This window comes from Tympanuchus pallidicinctus, unplaced genomic scaffold (genome assembly GCF_026119805.1).
Source record: "Tympanuchus pallidicinctus isolate F22 unplaced genomic scaffold, pur_lepc_1.0 scaffold8, whole genome shotgun sequence".
NCBI lineage: Eukaryota > Metazoa > Chordata > Aves > Galliformes > Phasianidae > Tympanuchus > Tympanuchus pallidicinctus.
Genome location: NW_026294802.1, coordinates 24,874,103 through 24,899,977, shown reverse-complemented (window position 1 = coordinate 24,899,977; position 25,875 = coordinate 24,874,103). Strand labels below are relative to the sequence as shown.

Here is a 25,875-nt window from a genome sequence, read left to right as displayed (position 1 = left end):
GCAGTAAAATTATGTTTACATACATAAAATAAACACAATACTTGCTAGTCTTTCTCTAACTTACCTGCAGATGAAGTGTCTACAGAAATTACCCATTATCTGTTACAATTCAGTTTGTAATTTTGTTCTGAAAATGCTCCATAATTGTTCATGGAACAATTGTTCTCCGCTTTACATTTAAAAATTGCTTCTCAGCAGTGTACTTCATAAAAGGAAAAAAGCACTTGGGACTATGTTTAATAGATTTGCTTTAAAAATACATGGTATAAAAGGGCAATGAATACAGGAATTACTGTTAAGATAGATATTCCATCCTTAGCTCTGTGACTAGTGCCTAGGCATTATAGGAAGGTACAAGGTATTCTAGTGCATTTTATAGAAACCGTAAGCAGATAATGAAGCCTCTGTTATTTTGAGGCACTGTTGTAAATTGGCACAGATTAACAATAAAATGTCATCCTTTGTTGTTGTAGTTAATAATTCTGCTTTGTACTGGGTTTGCTGCTGAGAATTATCTGAACTGAAGTCTTCAGAGGGATTATAAATATTTAACATCCTACTTACTTTGGTTGATATGTGTTTTCTAAAGTAAACTTTTTTAAAGAGACAAAAATATCTTTACTGATATATGAAGTGTTTAAGATATCAAGCCCGCATCACCAAGGTGGGTAAAATATGAAGCCACTGACAATCAGCAGGAGCTTGCAGGAATGCTGTAGGTGCGTAGGGCATCCTTTCCTACGTTCTTTAAAGGTCCCTTCCAACTCTGAGAATTCTATGATTCTATAATTCTGTCATTCTTTTCATCTTTTTAGGCCTGCTTGTGTTTCAAGCAAAATCTTGAATTGAACTATATGAGATAGTCTCTACTGATTCCAGAACACAAGGAGAGTTTGCACAAGCTGTGGAGATGGCCTCAAATCTTCAGGCAGCTCTTGGTATGGGTAGACTTTTCTGTGACTCCAGAAAAGGAGCCTGTGCTGCTGAACTTGAGCAGCTGCCTCAGGAAGGCTGAGTTCCAGCTGGCAGCTGAGCCAGCCATCTGCCTACTCCTGTGCAGGTTTCTGAATCTGCCTCTAATCTTAATTATCAACTTCAGCAAGAGCTCCCTAATTTGCTCACAGCCCCTATATCATCTGGGGCATGTTTCAGTACTGTAGCTGGCACTGTCTCTCTACTGCAGTGAGAGCCACCAAAATGAAAGACGAGGTTTGTTCTTTTGAATGGAAAAGGTATTTCGGCCCACATCTTAAAAGGAGCGCCAGAAATGGTTGGGGTGAAGTTTCAAGAGACAGGTTATCTGGGAATCAGGTTCACACCTTCAAGATAAATGCTTTACTTCTCTTGAGAACAACTCGGCAACAGGAGGCCCAGCTTACCCAAAAGGAAGAGCTGGAAGGAGATACACTTGAAACCATACTGCTCTGACAGACTTTGACATCCAGGAAGAGCTCTAGGCTTTTATTACAGGTGGATTCACAGCCTGAAAACTTACAGACCAGTTTTATCTCACTTTGAGAACATTAGGTTCACTCTCTTCTGTGAGTACTTAATCCAATGAAGAGCGTGGGGTCTTGCTGTGAAATAACACTGAGTATTTAAGGCTCCCTACTCTTAAATAAGCGTCCTGCACTAAGCCAAGCAGTCAGATCCCTTGAATCCTGTGTCTGTTTTCTAGCTATTGCTGTAGAAAAGGCAGACCCAAGTTAGTTTTCCAGCTTGATCCCCTTCAGTCTCAGGAGCAGCAGGAACTCAGATGTTACAGGCTACAGTCTAATATTCTTCAGCTTTTGCTCTCAGTTCCTATCTTGTCAGTTTGAAGCACCTACACAAACCATTTGTTTGTCATCATAGAGAAGGGATGGCAGTTCCTTGATGAGGAAGATAAAAGGAATATCCTAAAGCTGGTGAGCTGCAAGTAGAATTGAAAGTCATTTCCATACAGGATGTTTTCACCCCCTAGAGCTGAGTCAGGTCCATCCATCATGTGGCTGTTCTCAGCAGGCAGAAAACTTCCAGGATTAGGATAGGCATCAGATTTTTTAAACTGAAAACAGTTTATAGAGAAGTAATGCATTCTTCATCAACAAAATTGATTTTAAAATTATTCCTTTCTTTAAAAAATGTTATGGTCCCTCCTTGCCAGAATTCATTGAATTGTCTGTTTTCTTTCTGCTTTATTTCATTCATAAATTTATAAACAGTTTTCTCCTACAGAACTCACTTAAAAAAATTAGCACAAGCAATTGGCTTACCAATAGAGTATTCAGAGTTATTTCTTCTTTAGGTTTCAAACCTTGCATTCCCTTGAAAAACATCTATTTTGTCATGGTTTCTCAGTATCCAATTTTCAGCAAATACATACTCTGAGCTGAAATATCAGGTTTTGGTCCAGGAGCCAGTTGTTTACTGCTATTATGCCATGGGTGCAGATTTACTTGCAGCTTGGGCAAAGCAAGGAGGACGGAGGAAGATAAGGCAAGCTTACTATTCATAAATTTCAGTCTAGCGTAGCATTTTAGATTGCAACTCTGTGATGGTAATCACTTCATATGAATCTGTTCCAGAATACCAATTTCTAAACCATCTTGCCTCTTGAAATATTTATTAATGGTTTTAAGTCTTAGGACAGCAAGGTGCTCAAGATGAAGAAAAACAGTACTGAGAGGGGAAGCGGGGTCAAGAACAGAGGGCAAAAAAGAAAGCTTAACATTATCTGAACTAAGCGCATAACAGCCATGATGATAAAGTAGCATGAAAAAATGTCAAATATCTCTCCATTGGCTGCTATTCTGCAATAGCCATGCATTTATCTAACTGTGGTTATATGGTACGAAAATACTTGCAGACACTGCTTTTTGATGTAAATATAGGTGTATAGCAAGAGACAGAAGAGGGAAACTATTTACAGAAATCTTTCTTTTATTCAGTTAATGCAATAACCGAATTGTTTAAGCTGTGCAAAATCCTTGATTTGCAACAGCTTGTTTTTGTTAAGCAACTTCTGACGATTGTGATATGATTCTGCATAGTACATGGGTAGTCCAACATTACTACTGCCTCCCACTGCCACCTAAAATAAGAAAACTAGTATGGTTTTATAACGATAATGACATAAAGCACTTTCATTCTGGTGAACTGAATATTTACCCTGGTAGGAACAAAAAGAACGGAAAATTTATCCTCCTTAAAAACAAACAAGCCCCTCAACTGAGTCAGTGTTAAGTAAAATGATTTGTGATATCAAATCCCTGATGGCATAGCAGCTAGCTGAACCCTGCAGTAGAGGTAGAGTGCAAGCTGGTAAACATGTCTTTTCTAGTTTTCAAGTCACTTTCTTGACTGACATACTCCACTCCTCTAAATAACAGAAAAGGTAACAGAAGTACATTCTCACTTGATGTAGTCTGCAAGTATAGTCTGCGTATGTAGGCTGAGCTGAGGTACTGAAATGATACACAGCAGATTGTACAGTTTCAAAGGGTTTGATCCAGTATTTAGATATGTACCTTTAAGCTCCCAAACAGTCCACTGAATTAAATTTCTTACACGCAAATGGTGTAGTGGTATGGAGGATCAAGACTGTAAATACATTTCTAACACATGCTGCAGTTTATCTAATGAATTGCTATGTGTGTTTGTACTTTAAAATACATCAATTTTACTTCAGCTATGTTTATTTTAAAAGTTTATAACTAGTGAAATTTTAGAGATGTGTACTACACATATGTGCAGTGGTTGCAACAAATTTTGTGTTTTCATAATATCAGCATAATTTGTTTTTCTCCGACTTCAGTTTAGTAGGCTGCTTGCTGAGAGTTGTCACATTGCTTATTACCACGACACACATTTTCTTTATTGTTGACCAAAAAAAGACAGCATTTAGAAAAAGTTTAATTGATCAGTTGAGAACGTTGGTGGGGGGGACACTGAAATTTTACATTGGAAACTGTTGGAAGGATGTAATTATCTCACTTGGGATTTGGGCCAACCTTGCAAACATCCAATTTCCACAGAAGTGATTGAGGTTCTTTCCATTTAGTTTAATGAGAGTTGGATAGGGCCATAAGGCATTACAATCCTTTTAGGAAAATCCCAGGAGATCTCTCATCTCCATAAGAGCTCAGAACACTGGTTTTATGCTTCCTCCAGAGCACAGCAGTTCACCAGTATTCTCACCATTTTCCTCAACATCACTGACTTGGGGAAAGCAGCCCACTATGGTGCTGCTTTCTATGTCTGAGAGGTGCCCAGGATTCTGGCAGATGATGTTGTTTAGCTTTCTTCTTGGTCTAAGTTACCCATGAACTTCACTGACTTTCACTGAGCTGAGTTTCTCAGCTGTTCACTGAGAGTATTGGAGTGTCTGTGGCAATAAGCAAGCAGTGGATGTGATGCTTCACTAAATTTTCCCTCCCTTCAGAGTTGATGCTGAGAAGCATCTGAAAGTCAGCATCAGATTATCAAAGGGTTCAAAACTCTTTGCAGTGGCTGAACCCCAGCCATTCATTCCTTGCAAAACAAAGTATAGGACTGCCAGCATTACTATGGATCATTCTCAGTTTTGGTAGGCTGCTTTAATCTCTTCTCCCTGTATCAGGAAATTGAGAACTATGAAATGCTAGGAACATACATTGGATCACAGTCATGCATGGTAAGATTGATCACTTAATAGATTAGCAAATCTGATAATGCCACTCTGTTTCAAAATTGGTTTTGTTTTAGTTTGCTTTTTAAGAGGTAAAGACAAGCTGTAATAGACATACCTCAACACAGGACTGAAATAAGTGAAATACTGTTGTTAGCCTTATTGTTCAGTTCCCAAACTCAGTGAGCCTATCCCAGATGGTAAGGATGTTGAGTTACAGCAGTTTGTTACTCATGAGGTATTGTCAGAATGATGGTTGGGAGCCACTGTCAGACTGAAGCATTCAACTACTTGATCTAGTAAAGCAGTGCTGATATTGTTTGCTTTCCCACAATATTAATGAGACAAGAAAAATAAGGTTTTGCACCATTGTACTGCCATCAGAGGAGTGGAGAATGATGATCTCGTAAATGAATATTTGTGTTCCTGTCCTGATGCTAGGTGATCTTAAAACTGATTTTTCCAATTTAATAAAATAAAAATGAAAAATTAGAAATTTCTTCTTCAAGAAGCTGCAACATTTGCTTTCACCAGACACACGACCATTAGTGGAATTATATTTCTTCACAATCTCCGTATCAATAGATTTGATACTATCAGAGCTGCTATTGCAGATTATGTTGGCAAGATGTATGGCTTGCAAGCACATGAGATCACATCTGTGATCTGAGAGTAAATAATAACAAATTTGTGACTAAACAGCTGCAATTCTTCTCACCGGCTTTCATCTGCTTCTTTTCCTTTCTTTCTGCTGGTTCCCTCATCAGACACCACCGTCTCCTCTCATTTTGGCCTCCTACCTCTCTGGAAAGAAACAGTTTTGCAATGCTAAGACTTTAGGAGAATACAGCTGGCTCTGTATCTACTTGAGGATAGAAAAAAAGTTAGGGTCTGTGAAACTTTTTTTGACATATGGCTTGGAGAGACATAAGGCTCCCTGCCAGTGCAAGTCCCTGCTCTGTTCTGCAGGCTGTCTGCCACAGGGTACTTCTGAAGAAAAGGAATAAATATAAATCAATCTCTCTCTACTTTTCTCTCTATTTCACATAAAGCATGCTATGAGAGTAAAAATCATTCAGCTTTCCATTAAAGCAGATGACTGAATATGGATGTTTTATTTTTTAGTAACGTCAGGGCTAATGTACTATAAAATACACAGCTTTTCTTGTCATAATGGCAGAAGAATGAGGGCAGGACTAGCTGAGTTTTTTGCACAGGACTAACAAAGCTCCTGATAGTGGTTATTCTTTACCTCATTAATATATGTTGGGCATGTTCTTCCACTGACCCATGAGCTGGAAATCTCATATCCCTGCTCAAGTGTTTTCCAGCTGCTATAACTAGACTACTGGTTGGACAAAAAACATTTTGGAAGCAGAGTCTGAAAAGTGTGTTATGTATGGCCCTGAAATGTTAACAGGAGTCAGCAAAGACCTCAGATGAGAACCAAAATTAAGAGACAAGCCAGGATAAATGTTTAGAGAGATGCCAAAGGAAAACTGATTCAAGTGCTGTCTTCTATAACGTTTTTTTTTGGCATGATCTGACTTACCTTGAAGGCATGAGGTCAGTTAAGTCACTACTAGCCACTTGAAAGGGATATGCCTGTCAGAAACCAATTTCATAACAGGATAAAAGAGCTATCAATCAATATATTGTCTAACATATTGGTTATGATTATAGCATATTGACTGACTATGTGGAGAGACGTTAAACAGGGCTTAGTTGTATCAGTATTTTTAACTTTTCAGTGGTTGGATTTGGGGAAACCATTGTCGAAATGTCTGATTTCTGAGCCATCAGCAGTGAACTAAATGGCATTTAGCTCTGCTCCAGGGAAGGACTTACTTTTTTATCAAGTGTCACCTCTATCATGATGTGCCTGAATAAATATAAGTATGCGCTTTGGCTTTAGTAGAGTCTCCTGGGAGAGCAGTGTGAATGTATGTTATTTATGATTTAGGATGGATTGAATGCTAGTCATAGTACAAAAATGTTACCTTATAACCTCACTAATTTGCCAGCAGTGGAGACAAAAATTTTATCCTTATTGAAGGACCATTTCACCATAAAAATATAATTGAAAAACCCACTTTTCCTTCTGCCAACTGCACTTCTCAGACAGTATGTTGTTCCTGCACGTAGCCATGACTCTGAAGCTGTTCAGCTCAAGGACAGGCTCCTTACTACCGAGCAGATCTGGGAGTTTGTGACAAGTCTGATCAGAAACACTTAAACTGACATTGAGAATGAGCTGCTTATCTCTTAGTTCCTGGAAAGCCCATTTGAGTTTTTACCAAGTCAGTCCTAATTTTGCTGTGCTGCAGAGTGATGTGCCGGCATCAGTGATCAGAAAGTGAAGGAAATAATCACAGATTTGTTTCTGAGAGAGCTGAACAAATTAATACTGATTTTGCTACTTTCTTTTGCCCTTGAAAATACAGCAAGATGTTAGAAACTTTGCACTGGATATACTGTGCTGTTTTTAAAACTAATTTACATCTTGTTGTATCTTGTATCTTACCAGCTTTTTGTGATGTATAAGTTACCATTTTACATTTAAGGTGTCTGTGCTGATTTAAAGAAAATTCTCAAGTGACTGAGCTTGCAGTCCTAATAGTAGTAATAGAAATAGTTTGTGTTATGGATATTACGTATTAAGCTAGCATAGGAGAATAGTAATACAAAAAGATGCAAGATAGATAATAAAGATAATAAATAACTAAGAATGCACAAGCAATAAATAAATAACAACTAATGAGTAAACAAAATAATAAATATCGAAGAGTAAAATAAGTAAATGCAAAGTCCTTGATGAACTGCATTTATAGCCATATGTTTGTACCACACTCTAAAAGCTACAAATTGCACTGAAATCAAATTGTGGTGTAAAAATAACTATACTTTACAGTCTATTTCTCATTTTTTAAGTAAATATGTGATACCTAGATAAAATATAACATTCAGAAAATGCAGACCAGAATAAAATTCCCCTCACATAAAGTGCTTTTCCATTCAAACTTTTCTTTATGTTACATATTTAAAAGAAGGAAAGCACGGGTTTTTTTGAAGTCCCTGTTACCCTCAGTCTTTTTATTGTGGTGCACAATGCTTTAACCACCAGTGCACATGTTCACATGTGGGCATATTCATTCTGGTGCAGGGGCCTCTGTGACAGCCCGTGCAGTGCATAAACCTCACATGAAAGTAGATTTTGAATTACAGAAGATGCCTTTTGCTTGTTTCTACAATGGAGTAAATTTAAACCAGCATACAGAAAAATACCATGAAGTGACTGATAAGCAATTTCAGGCTGACATTTGTTTCGAAAATTAGTTGTGACTTACCAGAATTACCAGAATAACCCTATTCTATGAATAACTCACGTATCTTACCTAGGCTAAAGTAATGCCATCAAAATATCCAGTGCTTTTTTCCTATGTTATTAGTAAATTCACCTTAAGGCCTCGTCCTACAAACATTGTTCATCATAGTTTTGCTGAAATTACTGGAACTATTTACTCATGCTCTACTTCTCCAGAAACATCAGACAGCAAAGAGAATTATTTTAATGGGACAATTCTCAGAATTTTTCATCATTTTTATTTCCCTTTGATAATACAATCCTCTGTGTACATTTTTCAAATAACAGACCCAATTTTCAGTATGGGATTCATATATTTTCTCTATTGCTCTTTTACTTGAAGATTGTGTTTTCATTCTTGGAACTGTAGTGGAACTGGCAAAAGAAGGGAAGGGAAATGCTGATAGTGTTGTCACCCATTTTATTATGAAATAAGGGTAGGCATTAAGGCGCTGTCATGAGAGAAGGAAGAACATGGCTTGTGTCTTGCTTACCTTAAGCAAGATTAAGCCCTTGTATCTCACCCTTGAAGAGCTCTAAGTTAGACTGTTTGGAGAATGCATTGCTCATGCTTCTCATTGAAGCTGCTGCAAAGCTCCTCCATGGAAGATACATGGAATCAGGAAGATCATTCTGTGGGAGGATTTTCTAACAAAGTTTTGTAATGGATTTTGTGGGTGAAAGATGAAATATTGGAATTTATTCTCGTATATTACTGTCAGAACCCATAGAACATGTGCTGAGTGGAGAGTTGGATGCATTATTTTACTGTCTCATGGCCATTTTAATTCTCAGTGCTAAAGTTGCTTACGACAGAACTTCTGTTGTGAACATTAAGTTTTCATACTGAATACAGAGTCCATCGAATGTTTATTTGCCTGGGAAAACAAGCGATTCCACTGTAAGAATATTTTGAAATAAATCTCTTGATAAGGCAAAGTTTTGATCATGCCTGATTTTGCTGTGGACGACATACCAGTAATGTTACATATCCGCAGAAGTGTCTTTTTGTACTTGAGTTCTGCCTTAGTGAGCAAGGTTGAAGGATGTCTTACGGCTTGAAGCTTTTTTCTTTTTTGAAGCTGTATCATTTTGTCTAATGAAAGGCCATTACTTCCCCCTGTCAGTGTAGCTTCCGTTGCTGTAGTAATGCATCTGTGGGTACATTATCACTGCTTCTGCTTCTGTGAATGAACAGTTCCAATCAGGCTACATAGAATTTATTTGTTGATTATTCACCTGCTATTAAAGTGGTTCCAAATAAAGTGGAATGGCAGACACTGCCACTTGGAAGCTTTTTCCAACTATAAAAGGAATTCTGCGTGTTATCTGCAGTGCTCAAGCTGCTTTACAGATGCACCATTTTTAATTAGATTAGTTTTAATTAGACTACAGATGCAAAGTTGCATCTGTATATCACTATTAGTCTGTTTTGAGGCACTTTCAGCCAATAACATACCACCATCTTATTTGCATTCACTTAAGTGTTTTAACCATTTACTTAACTGCTTGCTTGCTGGACTAATCACCATGAAGAGCACATATAACTTGTGTTGCTATTGTTACATGGAACCAGGTACAGACAGCAAAGTAGCCTAAGAGAAAATCATGCAAGGGAAGAGAAGGAAATTGCAGTGGAAAATTAATTCACTCTTAAATCTTTCTGTGAATTCCATTTGTACTTATTTAAATTCCTTTACAGTACTTATTTTCCAAGACAATCTTATGAGCTTTGGACTTTATTGATTGCTCTTTTACCCTTAATGTTTGTTTTCTTTATGATCTTTTCATTTTTATTTCTTCATGCTTCACAGAGCCCATTTTCTTTTGCTGCCTTTCCCTTTCTATTCTGAGCTTAACTCAGTCCTAAGGAGACAGAGGATTAATCGTTCATTACTGGTTATGCTATAGGTTTGAAAGAATTTTCAATTAGCTATTGCAAACTTCTTATTACCGAGAAAGAGCACAGCTGTTTCTTTAGCTTATGATAGAAACTAGCAAGAGAAACTGGGAAGTTGGGGCAGAATCCTTGTTGGGTAGAAGTCACCAGAATTGCAGTCATTGATTTCAGCAAAATTATTTTTTTTACTCTGACTTCTAATTCCAGTGGAGATTATTTTCCTATGTTTAGTGTCTGCATACTTTTTTTAATTTTTGTTGCTCTGTTTTGGGCAAGCTTCAGATTAATCACTGCAGATTCAATTGTATTTAAATAGGGACATAAGCAAGAACTCTGCTATGTACTTTTAATTTTAAGATTTGATAATCATTCGTCTTCTTTGATCACTAGCAATGAAATTAAACTGGTGAGAAAACATGGCTTTTAATTAAATGATTCTAACAAGAAGAATGCACGTTTGAGCAAGAAAGAGATGCACAGGTGGTTAAATAGCAATAAGAAAATGTGCCCATGTAAAGTAGCTGCTAAGGTTGACTATAAATACTGGAACAGAATATTACTTAAGTGGCAATATACTGATCTCAGAGGAGCATGCTCTGAGCAAGCAGCTAGGTTGACCATTCTCAGATTTTAGTGACATTCTTTGTAACCCCTAGAGTGAGTCACAGGCCATCTTCTCTTGGCTTTCTGTCTCTAAAAGGAAAATAATACTTATGTCTGATTATACCAATTAGCAACTCAATATTCTGAAAGCATTTCATAGATAAAAAACAATGAACATGGCGTTAGTCCAGAGGACTAAAGATCCAAGTTTCATATAAAACTTGAGTCAGAGCCTGATGACCATTTGTGAAGTAAAAGTCAAAGAAGAACGTCAGATAATTGATTTTCAGAGTTAGTGTAAGGTTCAGCTTCCAGTTTTCTTTTCAGTGAATAGAAGGTGGTAACATTTCAGCACTGAGTATTCAGTGTGCCCTTAAAGGGATGCTTAACTTAGTGGAAAAAGTCTGGCTTGGACATACCTGTAGGATCAGTCTGTGCTGAGCACATTTAGTAGCAATAGGACACTACAGAAGGAGACAGAGGGAGGTGATGCTCTTTCTGTCAGTGGAGCTTGTACAATTAGCTCCCACAAGGGATGTAAGTGTCTAGAATGTGTCTGGTTTTCATCTGAGCACTGTAAGGCAAAACTGACACCTAGTGCAGATAATCAAAGGTGGACTCTGGTCCTGAGAGAGGATTTATTTATTTCTGTCATATAAAGAAAAAAAAATATATATTGACATATTTTGGAACATCTTGCAGTCTATATTCAGTATTACATGGTTGGATTTCAAACTCAGCACAGGTAGGAGTCAAGGGGTCTCACAACAACGGAAAGCCTTGCAGGCTGGCTGTCCAGCAGCAAGCCTGATGCAGGGATTAAGATAAAGGGCTTCCATCCAAAACCCTCAGCACATATCTCAGAACAGCAGACAGGCTCGTCTGTCCACCTAACACTGGGAAATGAAAATTCCCCTTTGAAGGACAGGTGCCTGTAACTCTTTTTTTCAGGAAAGGGAGTTGGTAAGGGTAGGAATAGGAATGGAAGAAGGCCAAGTCTTCTGATACAGTTCTGGTAACACAGCTCTCCAATTCTTATATATTAATCTGAAAGTCAGAGCATTCCTTCTGGAAGCTGAGAGGCTTAGATTAAATTCCTTCATTGAACTGGAAGCTATAATGGTTGACAGCACTTTTAACTTATATTGAAATCATGGCATTATGTAGGAAATAATTCAGAATATAGGCTACAGTGAGAGGGCAGAACTGTTTTCATGTTCCCATTCTCAGCATTGCTAAATTTTAAAATAAGGAACAATCACCAAATAGAATACAGAAACTGATGAAGAGGGTCATCTTTTTATGGTTCCTGCTCTATGCCAAAGCTTGCAGTATCATATTTCACCTCTATTTTATGTCCAGTTTAAAAAGAAAAAAAAAAAACAAAACAGATAAAGGTACTCAAACAGATATTTTAGGGAGACTTGCTATCTTAAAAGACAAACTGATAGTAGTTGCTTTTGCTGATAGCTCACAATATTAACAGGACAAAGTAAACATCGGGCAAACTGCCTGCTTTCATCTACACTGGATGGGAACATTGTGTGCTGTCTCTCAAGATGGCATGTGTGCTTAGAAAACAGTCCTCCTTTCAGATTCACATCATCTCCAAAACTGTCAGCTTTGGTTTGCAGCTGTAACACACAGTCATGGCCAAGCTGAATACAGGGGCTGACTACAGCTTGCATGAATTAATTATTCAGGCTAATTAGCAGAAGACCAAAGCACAACATGTGAGAAAACATTCCAGGCTTGCTAAATTAATAAGTTCTAACATTTCTAGATTGCAAAGTGAGAAGCACAGCAAGAGTGATGAGTGTACCTCGCAGAAGTAAAGATGAAGAATACAGGAAACAATTTGCAGATAGTATGAAGGAAATCTGAATTAAGAGATCAAAATGTAGTCTGCAGCTTTTTCCTTCACTGATCTGAAGGACTAAATCCATACACCAACCATACAATTTTGATGCAGATCTCAACATGCTAACCACGGAATTCCAAACACGTACAAACGAAAACCATGTTCTTGTTTCCTTCAGCAAAGTGAGTATTTTTCCAAGAAATGCAGCTTCCCTCAGCCTGGCAAAAAGGAGAGACGTGGGTAGCTTTTAATGCCTGCTCAAAGCAGTTTTGAATTGTCCAGTCTGAAAAAAAAAGAGCAAAATGAATGTATAGCATTGGCCTTACCTCGGTGTAACAAAATTTCAACTTCTGTATTTACAGGAACCAGAAAAAAAACGCTCTGAGTTGCCATTCTAAAAAGGACAGTCTTCCTTCTTACGGAGCATAGTTCCAGATTTGATTGGAGATATTAATGAGGTCAAATGATGCTTTTAGGCTGGTAGCTAATGTAAACCAAATCTATTTATCACTTTGGCAGTAGTTCCTGCAACAAAGTTAATGACCATTACTGCATTTCTAGTTAGCCAATCAGGAATGGTGCTTTTTTGTGCAAAAAGGCAGAAGTCAGTAATCAATCATCATCATCCTCATCATAGTAGTGCTGCTAAATGAGCTTCTGAAAAAGAACAACATAGCTATTAACCTTAACCGTATCTTGAAAATAGATTTCTCCCTATGAAGGCCATTCCCAATATATGGTTTGCAGCCTTGATAGCTTCTTGAAGAATAAAGGAGGTTGAAATACTTGGCAAGGGCACAAACTATATTTAGATTCTTTTCTTCAGTCTTTTAAAATAAAACTGAACATGTAAAAAAAGAAAGGTCAATTTTTTTTTAAATAACAGGTGAAAACAACATTTTGCCTAATAGACTTGGGTTATACACAGTCAATAAATAATGCAATTAATTTTTTTTTTTTTGTATTAGCAGTATAATAACATGAATTCCACCAAACTTTATCTTTCTAATATCTTACGATACATATCCTCGTATTGACAGCCATGTGCTAGTAGAACAGGCTTATGCAACAGCTGTTGTGCAGATTCATGTCAGTGGTGTTTTCTTGGGAAGTTTGCTCAGCCAAGGAGGACTGAGCAGTTATCTTTTGCTGTGCTTATTGTGGCACGGGTCAGGTGCGCAGTGGCAATGGCTCGCTCTTTTCATCTCAAGGCTTGAGGTGACTGCACTGTTGAGGCTATCTCCCTCTTGATAGGCAAAGCTGGTACAAATATCCTGATCAACAATGCTGGGCTAATAGAGTTATGAAAACATTCCAGGAAGCATGTGTGAGGAAAGCTGGGATCGACTTAGACCTTCAGGCTTTTTGGCAGACTACTCACACCCTCAGTCACACAACACTGTGTCACCACTGCTATACCATTCCCAAGTCTTCTGCAGTGTGGCTGGTTTGCTCTCTGCTCTTTGTTGAGCTGAATGTAATGCCTCACCAGTGACAGAAGTGCCTGTCAGGAATCCCCTACATATCCTTCACCACTTGTTTCTATGGAGAGATCAGACACACGTACCCCACCCGGATCAACAGTCAACCCACGTATGGAATAGCACATGTGTTTGAATGTGAGCCAACTCCTGAGGTGCCTCAGGAACTCACGTGCTAGAAATGCCTTCTGGGAAAGAGTGGAGGTCACAGCCTAGATGCTGTGGCATTATTGATGTACTGTAATTTTGCTTGGGGCATTCATATTACAAGCTGCCCTCTGCCAACTGTTTTCATAGTTGCCTGAGAGGCTGGGGAACAATTTCTGTTTTGATTTCAGGCTTGATCTGGAAGACCAGAAAGGGCCACGGTCGAAAGCTGGGTTGTCTGGTTCTAACTGCTATTGCTTCAAGAATGCAGCTGACTTGAGCGCTTATTTTGAAGGATTCTGCCAAAGAAGGCCTCAGTTTTTCATTCTTATTCTCAGGGCTTAGTCTTGGCTGTAACCTTGGCCAGTGGCATGCTATGAAGCTGCCGAGCTGGCCAGCCGAGCGTCCTCCAGAAAGAGGGCATTCGTGTCAGAAGTGAACATGATCCTTGGAGGATCTTGTGAGGCGAAAAAAGATTTTATTAGAAAAGGCTGCACACAACAATGTGCTGGGTGATGTGCTTGGGCGGACTGAATGTGGCAGCGTACAAGCCGGGTACATGCTGCTAGGCTGATGTATGAGTAAGGGTCTGGCCCTGTGAGCAATTGGTAGGACCGAGATGCCCACATATGTGGCCAAAGACTTGGGACTTTAAAGTGCAAAGCCTCTCAGGTCAGTCTGTCATTTTATTTCAGCTGTGTGCAGTATCTAATCTGGTGAGGCATTTCTTCTGAGTCATTGCCTTTGGGCACTACCCACACACAAACGAGTGTCTATTAATAATGATAATATTTAATTAAATAATCTTGTTCAAAGTTATATCTGTATATTTTAAGTAACAGATCGAGAAATGCTGGCAGTTGATTTCATTAGGCGTACACTATTGCCCAGAAAAAGGAATATGCTTTTACAGATACATTCCTATCACAGAAAAAAGTACATGGTTTTTCACTATTATTCGCTATTATTGCTGCCTATATACCACAGTTGACCTAACATTCCCCCCCCAAAAAAAGTGTTTAAAACAAAGCTGACTGGAAGAAGGAGATTGGCTTTTGTTTGCTTCTTGATTGTTTTTATAATTGATTTTTCACTATTACTGGTATGAAATTAATTTTTTTAATCGTTCCAGACATTGAAGGTATGAAAAAGTTCCCAAACTTATCAGAAATTAGCCTTTCTCACTACTTGTCATGCTTAAGTATGCAAATGCATTCCTGTTGAAATGATTAAAAAGAAGAAAAATGACAGTGAAGACTCATTCATATATCTGAAAATATTAATCAGTTTTAGAAAAGGACTGTTTCCATGATTGTTAACTGCAGAATGCGTGCTTCTTGAATAATTTAATGGCAAATATAATACATATATATAACTATATGCACCTATCTATGCATTTTTATATATATATCTATATATATAGATATAAACACATATATAGAAACGAACTACCCACCCTCTCTGCTATAGATGAGTCTTTAACCTGTTTTGGTCTTGTAAATCAGAGAGTAAAAAACAGATTAACCCCAGGCCTGTTTAAGGAGTTAATAAAAGCAAATGTATAAACCTGCTTAGTATCTGTTCAGAGTCAATAATACAACTCTACTGAGCTGTGTAGTGGGTAGAGGCAAAAGATCGTATCCTAAGGGAAATGGTGTCATACTTTTTATAAATAGAAAGAGGTTGATTATTCACAAGTTAGAAATACTTTGCATTTTGACATTTGGTCTTTTTTTAGAGAGGTAGTAAAGTTCACTAAGAAATTTCAGTAAGGAGACAAATGAAAATCTGATCTGGCAACAAATCTAGAGAACAGAAGGATTCTTTCAATGGTAAATTCATCAGTTTGGTATAGATGAGAAATGAGTAAAATCTGTTTACCATTTACCATCCCTTACTTTATGCTTTGAGTGTATGGGCACAGTATTGCTGTCTGGATAATAAAATGGCAGGAATCAGAAAGAAAAGCTATTGTCATTAAAGCTTTAAATGAGATACAAAAAACTGTTATTGAAGTAGCACATAATGAGAACTTGAGTCTCTGAGTTTATGCTACAGCTCAAAAGTGAAAAGGACCCAGACACCCTGCAAGCCTAGAGCACAGAACCACCCTGCTGGCCATTCTTCCACAACCACAGTTCTGTATGAAACAGCAGGGCAGAAAGCCTGGAAATACTCTGGCTTAGGAAGAAGCAAAGTGGAAGAGGTGCCCTAATGGTACAGGCTGGAGAGCAGCCCTGCAGAAAGAGGTCTGTGGGTTCTGATTGGCAGCAGGTTGAATAAGTCAGCAGCGTGCCCTGGCAGCCAAAAGGGCCAACTGTACCCTGGGGTGCTTCAGGCCCAGAGCTGCCAGCAGCGGGGGGGGGGGAAGAGGGGTTATCCTGTTCTGCACTGTGCAGCCTCACGTCCAGCACTGGGTGCAGTTTGGATGCCACAGTATCAGAAGAATATGTGAGGAGCCACGGATTGGACAGGATGATTCCTCTGGGTCGCTTCCAACTTGGGATATTCAGTGATTCCAAGAAACCTGCATGCAGTAGCATCCCATGTTACGTTTATGTTAACAAAACGCTGGCATAAAGACAAGATCGTTTCTATAATTTAATCTTGTTAGAAATCATAAATCAGTCCCTTTTTTAAAGAATTTTGTATCTGCAGAATATTTCATAACAAAATGTGCCAAATTAGCTTTTTCTTCGTTGGCAATAGATTTTTTTATCTAATTTTAAAAGTTGTAGCATTTAACATACATGGTGAATACTAGTTCAGGTGAGGAATGCAATTGCTCTTTTCAGAAAGTGAAATTCGATCTGGTCCTCATATTTGCAGAGAAAGCCTTGAAAATATACAAAATATGACAAAAATATATTCCCAACTTAGAAACCGAGAAGTAAAATAGAACAAAAACAGTTCATAGCAAACAGTGAATGAAACCAGGTAAGAAAATCAAATATACATAGGCATAATTGTTTTGTTTTGTTTTGTTTTTTCCCATCAGTTTCATTGCTTTTGACTCTCTTGATTTCTGAGTCCTAAGATTGATATGGAGTATTTTGTCCATTTTCAAATTCCAGTTTGAAGTCAAAGGCAGTTTCATGACTTTCTGTTGTATTCTTCCTTTAAACTATCATCAGAGTAAAACGTGCAGTATGTGTCATGGGAAAAGTGAAATGCTCTTTAATTACAAATTGCCATTGTCCACATGATGGAAAGCATCTCAGGCTTCTGCAGATTTGTTTGTCAGTGTTGAATATTAGCTTCATGAGTTGTTTTGTGCCTTCTCAGGAAAGTATTTGGACTCAACTGCTGTTGATACATACACTGTTTTTGGAAAGCCTTCAGCAAACCTGTCTGGCTTCCAGATCCAGTTTGAGGCTCCAGCTTGCTTCATCTTCGCCAGCTGCTGACTGTGTCCGGTGCTTTCTCTGGCAATTATCTAGAGCCTAAATTCATTTATTTTATTTTAAAAGCTGTATGGCAGTAGATATAATAACCTGATAGGAAGCATCAATCTAAAAATATTATCCACTTGATTAGAAGGCGTTTTCCACCCAAGTTTTTCCTTTCTCTGCTCCATTTTCTGTAGTAAGTGACCTAGTGGTTCTGTTGGACAGGGAAAGGTGCTACATTTGTTGAACTGGCCAGCACTGCGGCCCTCTGCAAGGGACATGCTATGCAGCAGGGAACTGGGCTGCTGGTTTCTCCCTTGGGCTGCTGCATACCAACTGATACAGACATGCTGGAAGCAGTGGAGTGACACCCCTCTGTAGAAGTCGATGGGTGGAACATACTGGAGCTGCTGAATTTGCCCAAGGAAGGGGGAGGCAGCAGCAGGTGGGAGGGCTGGGAGCTGTGGGAGGATGAGAGCTCCTGTAGCACTGCATTGTGGCTCCCAGGGACTGCGGCTGATGGTGACTGAGCTGAAGTCAAGACTGAGAGAGCAGCCCATACTAGAAGCAACACAACCAGAAGAGGGGAATTTTGTTTCTAACTCTCTTTTGTCTGTATTCTGTTTAATTTTGAGTTCAAGAGTGGATGAGCTGATTGACAGAGGATATATTTTTGGTTTAGTATTAATTCAAATGAAACCTGACACTTGAGCTTGAAAAGCCTCTCTGAAGTACTTTTGTCAAGGAAACATCTCAGCAGCTTCACTGCCACTGTCCAGTCTCACCTGGAGACTCCTTTACTCTTGCCTTTTCAGCCATATATTTCAGGAGCTGAGGGGAAAGGAGCTGCTGAGACTGAGCAGTAAGGACCTGAGGGAGAAAAGGAGCAGAATGCATAGGTGAGAGAGAGAGAGGGAGAGCAACAGAGATAGAGATAATTCTGCTGTGCTGGGTAGATGGTTTTACCATAAACTGCAGCTTCCATGTGCCCTAAAAGGTGAATTAATACTAACAATAATAAATGTAGTAGACTTGGAAATTCTCATAGTGGATGTAGTTCACTTTCAGGTAAATATTTTGGTCATTTAAAGCATTTTGACTTACAACCCTGGGGTATTCATCAGGTTCTGGAGTGGATCAAGCTCTTCAGCTAAAAGAATCTAGGATTCTTTGTAACAAAATCTAGGATTTCTGCTAAATTCCATATCAGTTTATTTGCAAAGACATGAATGCTCAACTATGTGATGTTGGCATAACTTCACATGAGGATATCTAACAAACAAGATATAGGCAGGAGTATGTTCAATGAGTGAAGACCATGTAATCAGTGTAGTTTCACAGACTATTTTCATGTGGGGGACTTTCACTGTCAAAATGTACATCTCTTAGCTCAGTTAAAGCCTCAGTAACTTCCGTAAAGTATTCGTGGCAAGAGGACATTGCTCAAGAAGTAGAGGAGGGACAATACAGCATGAGAGCATTTTATTTTTAACTGAAAGCTTAGTAAAGGTTCCTCTTAGTAATAGGTCAAAGCCATTAACTCAAATACATAAAAAATCTGAGATAAATGTAAGAATGTGAAAATAGTGTTCTGCAAACAGGCTGTTAAAGCAAGGTTTCACTTATAAGAGTGTTTGGGGAGAATATATAGCTGTGTAAGCCTGAAGGTTAGCATTTAATCACCAGTATATTTAAGCACATATTTGCAGTTTTTCTCTGCCTCCTTTACAAGTAATTCTATTATGTATCAGTTTTTCCTTTTCTTTACATTGATCACCATTACATTTCTTCTGCTGTGAATAGTGGCATCCACTGGGTCCTTGCTCTTAGTACATGTTCTTTTTTTTTTTTTTTTTTTTAAAGTAATTTCTAATGAAAGTTGAATGGATTCCCAGAATGTTGCCCCTTGGAAGTTGCTATAGAGAAAGAATATGGCTATGTATTATTTTTGCTTTCTGAATGGAAGCTGTAAATGCAAAAAGCTACAATAAAGCTGCAGTTCAATAAATGAAAACTGCCACTACTCTCATGCTTAGGTGACCAGAGATTTAGCTTAATATGTAGCGCTTCACATACAGCTATGTGACAGTTGCATCTTCCTGTTAAGTATAATGCTCCCCCTGAAACATAGGTTATTAATATTTATCAATTGCAACATACCATGAGCCTTCTTTGTACTATAATATAGAATCTGTCACCATCTGATAGTCCTTTGCTGTCACAGTTTAAATGGGGCTGTTAATTGCTTAATTGGGAGTTGTCATTAGATAGCTTCCTTGGTATGGAAGTCTTTGCTTTTTAATTCAGCTTTCTCTCTTCAGTTCTTTCTTGACCTTCCTTCTCTTTGGATTCTTTTTCAAGCTAATGAGGTTTCCTCTGACATCACACGCAGAAAGGGAGGAATATTATCGGGATGAAGGATTTTATTCTCTTTTACAGACTACAGCACTTTGATGCTGTTACACGTTTTGTGACTTCCCTCTTACTGCCTTTCCTCAGGAGCGAAATGTCCTCTGAGGCATTTGATAATTTTAGATCGTCTGACAGGAATGTCAGTTTTAGACCCAAGACCTGTATCTCTCCAAGCATTTTGTGTAAGGCTAAGTAAGGATATGTTTATATAAAGCGATCCATTTGTAGCTCTTAAATGGAGTAACTCGGTAATACATATTTTCCTTTACATTTAGCATATTTGGTAGAACAAGATTTAATGACAGGGTGGGATACAAGCTATATTTAGTACAATGAAATAAAACCAAATCTGTGGTGTGAAGCACTTTGTTCTGAGGGCCCAGTGCCACACTGCAAACTTTGTAGGGGTACTGGTTCAGATTATGTATGCTCCCATGGGCTGAGTGCCCTGTGCAGTTTGAAGCACAACAAGAGTAGCTCTATGAGCAAATACTGTCACTACTTCCATCCATGCCCTCTCAGAACTTGCACACTGAGAGTCTAAGCATGATATGTAGGGATGGTCAGAAGATCTACCTCATCAGCACACTGTTAAGTCCAAACTGAAATGGTAATTAATGTCAGTGCACCACAGCTGCCATGTTTGTGAAATGGATACAGACACATCAAATCGCCCACAGTAGGCACTCAACTCTGGCTGACCTTAATGGTAGGAAATAGCACAGAGAAAGAGAAAGTTTACAATTCCTTTAGCTGCTTCCATTTCTAACTGATGTTCAGCATGAGTAAAGGATGCAGTGTTTGTACCAAAAATGTCTCCATTATCAACACAATCCTGGAGAGTTTATTCTTTCCCATGCCTTAATATTGCTCAGGGAAAAGCCATGCATTTCATTTTCCTTTTACTCCACTCCTGCATTTCTGAGTGTACACTGTTTGGATTGGATCGATAAGACTAATTAAAAACTTCGCTTACTAACTATGCTACCTCAGCAGATCTCCTATAGATCTGTCTGTATGAGCCTTGGAGGTTCACCAAATCACATAGTGATTCATGACAGTGTCTTTAAGACCACAGGAGCAGAACAAAGAAAATAGCACTGAAATATCAGAAAGCTTATGCACATATTAATTATACTTAAAGCTATAGCATTTCCTTGACGGCTTACCTAAATATTGCTTGTTCCAAAGCACCCCCTTGTGCTGGCACTAGGTAAGACAAATTGTACAAGAAGCTTCTGGCTCTCTGATGCCTCTCTATCACTTGGTCAGGATCTGTGTTTTTTATGTCACCCAAACCCTTTTTTCTGCTGCAGAGGCCTTTTGCTTAATGGCTCATGTCCAAAGTCCTCCTGAGGTTTCAAAGTACACTACTGAACCCAATCAAACTGATTGAATATAGATGGAGGTAGCCTTCAGACTGTAGATCCTTATTCTTGATGACTAGGAAAATGAAATTACGTGAACATCGTATCTGTGGGGAAGTCTAACTAGATTTAAGCATTATGAATTTCTGAAGGGAGCCACTTAATAATAACAAGTTCATATACTGTCCATAAAGTTTTTGTGTATGTTATTCACAGTTGGTATGCCAAAATATTAAAGACTGTGGTTTTGAGACTTACAAAGTTTGAGTAACTTTAGTCATTTCCTTCTGGGCTGTCCAAAACTGCTTTTTAGAGATATCTTTTTTCTGGAATTCAGGCTCCTCTTGGCAATGTCATGAGTTGAGAGGAACAAATACGAAAACCCTCCAAGTCTACAATAATTTTGGAAAATCTTGCCTGAACTATGTAATAATGATTAACATTAATTTAGATAATGTTTTTGAAAAGCAACAACCATCACTTCTACAATCAAAGCTAGTGATAACAATATGTTTCACTTCTCTTATATCTAACACATGTATCCACTGCCAGCAATATTAGATTGGGCAATCTCTGTCAGTGGCAATGTTCTGATGAGACATCTCCTTGACAGAGACAGTGCACTTTCATTGGGGAAAAAATCCATTCCATTTTGTTTTTTCTGACTTGAATGTTGAAGATGTTTTGGAAAATGCCCAGATTCTGAGCTTCCTCAATTTTTTATTCTTTATTTCTTATGCTTTCTGTAACAAAAACAGAGCACATTTTCCTTGAGGGATTCTGTATAATTCTTGGTGTCTCAGATATTAATTTGGCGATCATTTAATTGCATCACAAGAGCTATTGGGTGAAATTAAATTACAAATAGATGGAAGCAGACAATGCATTATTAAAAAAAAAAAGAAAGTGAGGTATCTGCAAGTGTTTGAAATTTTCCCTAAGGCACCCTACGTTGTCCATCCTCCAGAGAACCACTGCAGCAGAGCCAGAATACTGCTTTGCACAACAGCTACAGCACATAGGCACCTGAATTCACTACCTACACAGGCTTTTTCATCTGTAGCTTGCATATTTATATATCCTACGCACATTCCCTGTCTCCTCAGTTCCTTGGTTCTCCCATCCTAGCTGCATGTGATGTACTCCGCCTCTCTTTCCTCCTACAGTGCCACTCTGCCAGCAGAACCCATCCCATACTCCCTGTGTTGCCTTACGTGGTGCTTTGAGCATTCCTGTCAAGGCAGCAAAACAAATAGCTGATAGGTCTAGGCACATCGATCATTTCATTGTTGACATAACTCTTTAAGAATTAGCTTAGGTAAAAAATACAACATTCTGTAAATGCTATCTCAAAGGCTATGTGTTTAATGCAGTTTAAGTGCACCAGTGAAGTTTGAATTTCAAAAGGGCACGCTGCCTGTGAAAGGCAATGATTTTACATTTGCTGAGTGAAAAGACAAAATTTTGTGGAAGTCAGGTGTGCTATGAAGTGCTACTGTTGCACCTGATATGAAGCAAAAATGAAAGCAGTAATGCATGAAATACAGATTTTAAGTTGTGATAAGTGCAGATCTAATACAACTTTTATTGCAGACTTCTTACTGCTGACTCCATAAAATACATCACATAAACAGCTGTTAATCTGTTCACTTTATCTTTTAACATTCATTTGTTTAGTAATCAGTTCTCATTTGTTCTACATATGGTATAGCTTCTCTTTCATAGCAGCTGCATATAATGAACATTTGGAGGCTCAAAATGTATTACAAAATTTACTGTTTAACATTTTTCTACATTATTTTTGTATCTGTCACCAAGGACTTTAGAACGAAAATTAGGAATTAAAGTCATTAAACATAGAGTAAGGAAAGTTTAGGTGCTCTGTCCTCTTTCTGAACTGATAATTTGTAGTCGAATTTCCTGTGACCGTGCTTCACACTCTGCTTAGCTCTTTAGCTGTAGCTCTGCTTAGCTCCTTTAAGCAATTAATTTTCTCTATTTATACTGCCCATTCCCTTCTGTGATTCACTGACGTCAACATGTCAAATTTGATTCACTTGTCAGTTTTGTTCTGTATCGTATGAGAGACCTCTTGGTAACGCACTCAGAGTAACTTACAGACCTGAGTGCATTTAGAAAATGACAGTTTAAAATATTTAAAGTATCAAGTGTTCTGGTTCAGTGTTGGGATCTGTGGTCATTAAAACTGAGCTGTACGAACATAGTTCCCTCCTGGAGTGTTTGAGTGTCATCTTAACTCCTTTTTTCCAATATTCTGATCTTTAACAAGACCATTTTATTACAGTAAGTGTTCTGTATTGTTTATTCATAATTCAGTTGTGTTCTGATTCCTGGAAAGAATGAATAAATTGAACAAATGCTTTTCTTGATAGCAAAATACTGGTGAAAATCTAGCTATGTACTGCAACTCTGCTAATATTAGGGTATGATGACTAATAGCACACATGCCCTTGGATTGGCCAGTAGCATGTCCTTAGTGTTTGCTGTTGACCTTGACCTGCACTGTCTTGTGCGGAGTCAATACAGGAGCAGGCAGAGAAGAAGTTCATCTGTTGGATCTGATGCCATTCTGAAAACAGGAAATTCCTGGCCAGTTCTGCCCAATTCAGCCACAATGCCAGGAGGGTTGTGAAGATGATTAAAGAAAGCAAACTACTGCCTAAGTATGCCGAACGTATTGTATGCTGTTTTCAGATGGCTGATTTTTTCGGAATAGCTGCAAGTTAATTTGGTATGTGTCACCAGTCATGTAAATAGATAGATATTGGCATTGTGTGTGCAAACGCTCAGTTGGGGAAAATATACAAAAGATGATAGTGTTTTAGAAAGAATTTCAGGCATTTCTGCAAGGCATTTTCTTTGCAAAAGATTTAGCTGTAAGAGAACTGTGCTTGTTTCTAAATTTAACCCTACTAACACCTTTACCACCTTCTCTTTTTTGTTTCTTTTTCTCTTCCAGTGCCACCTTGGGCCTTAATAGCCATAGCCATAGTTGCAGTCCTATTAATCCTTACCTGCTGCTTTTGTCTCTGTAAGAAATGCTTGTTCAAAAAGAAGAACAAGAAGAAGGGGAAGGAGAAGGGAGGGAAGAATGCTATTAACATGAAAGATGTTAAAGATTTAGGGAAAACCATGAAAGACCAGGTAAAGTACCTCTCCTTTTCTTCAACTCTTGAGTTATGTTTGCAGAATTCTGCCTGATGTGTCTAACAAAAAAATGTTGTGCTCGTTGCCTTGATAGTTGCTCTGTGAAGGGAGGACTGATTGTCAGCATCTTCTCAATAGCATCTTGAAGTGTGAATATGGGTATGGCATCACTGATAAAGCAGCCAACCAGTTTCTCTCCTCTGCTAATAAAATGAACAGATTTGTAATGACTCTTCTGGAAGGAGGAAGTTTACTGAGAGTATCTTGGCTGTCACAGAAATGTAGCAAACGTGTACAACTTCCTATTTTCAGGACTTTGACCAAGAACAAGTATAGCATTTATATCTTTCTAGCGGTAGTTTTGAGCACAGCTGATAAACAAACATAGATCTTTACTCTGAATCTCCTTTTACACAAAACCATAAGGTCAACTGAGAAACAAACAACAGCATAGAAAATGAGAAACATGCAAACAAAGGAAAACAAAAAGGATTGCATAGAGCGTTCGGCACAGTGATACTGAGAGAATTTATTTTGTGCAAGAGGTGAAGCTTGAAGTTATCAGAATATACTTGTAGCTCTAAGTCAGTGGAGTAACTTAGAGGAATAGATTAGCATAATGCCCTTTGAGTAGTATCATCTTCATGAGAGCAGACAAACTTGTCGTTTAGATCTGCTTCATTAAAGAAAGAAAAAGTTGCAGGACCTAATCCTCAGTACAACAGACTTCATTAATATGTTCCTGAAATATTACCTTTTTAACCAGGATTTTATTATTGTCCTTCTTCCTTACGATTCTGGTGTTATAAATTCATAGGTAAAGCTAGTGAGAATAAGCAGAAGAACAGGGAAATAAATGCAAAGAATTCATGTGTTCTTATTGCATTGCCAGATTTCTTAAGCAAAGACAGAGGGCTCTATTTTTCTAACAAAAAGTACTGAGAAGACTTAGAGAACTGCAATATGAAACCTCTTCAGTAGTTGACAATAACTGTAAAGATATTGCATGTGTCTGTGCTCCCAAGACTTTTCATAAGATTTAGCCAGGGTAATTCAGAAGCGCTTATCCAGCCAATGAGAAAAGATTAAAGCAAAGTATGGAATGAGTAGTTCCTCCCATTAGCTGGAATCTAGTGTGTGAGGAAAGACAGGTTGATTAGTAATAGAAGCCAAATCTGGGAGCCTGAGGAGCATCAGATGAGAGCAAGATCCCGGAAAAGCCTAGAGAAGAGTAGTTAAGAGTTGTATGGAGCAATCCAGCAGAAGTGGTGGGATGTCACTGTACACTGATGGAACAGCCACTGGTGAGGCTCATCAGCCAGTCCTCAAGAGACCTGCTACAGGCTAGCAGAGTTTTCCAGGCATGTAAGTCATGACAGGGGAAGAATATCAAAAGTGGGTGAGGAGATCTTGTAATTTTTCTAGGTGGCTCCAGCTGTTTCCAGTTTCTGAAAGGACAGTTTTTGTTGTTGCTCAGTGGACAGTAGTCATTGCTGAAATGTCAACGTGCAAGGCTGCAGTTAAATTTTCTAGGC

At 38.4% G+C, this 25,875-nt stretch overlaps 1 protein-coding gene across 2 annotated transcripts in view; it reads left to right on the top strand.

Annotated features, from left to right (window-relative positions):
• The window catches only part of SYT1 (synaptotagmin 1), a 338,118-nt gene that overhangs the window by 224,552 nt on the left and 87,691 nt on the right, over window positions 1-25,875 (top strand). For both annotated transcript variants that reach the window (XM_052667309.1, XM_052667308.1), the window contains exon 5: window positions 24,153-24,337. In XM_052667309.1, the coding sequence (XP_052523269.1) occupies window positions 24,153-24,337 (185 nt within the window). The remainder of the gene's footprint in view (window positions 1-24,152; window positions 24,338-25,875) is intronic.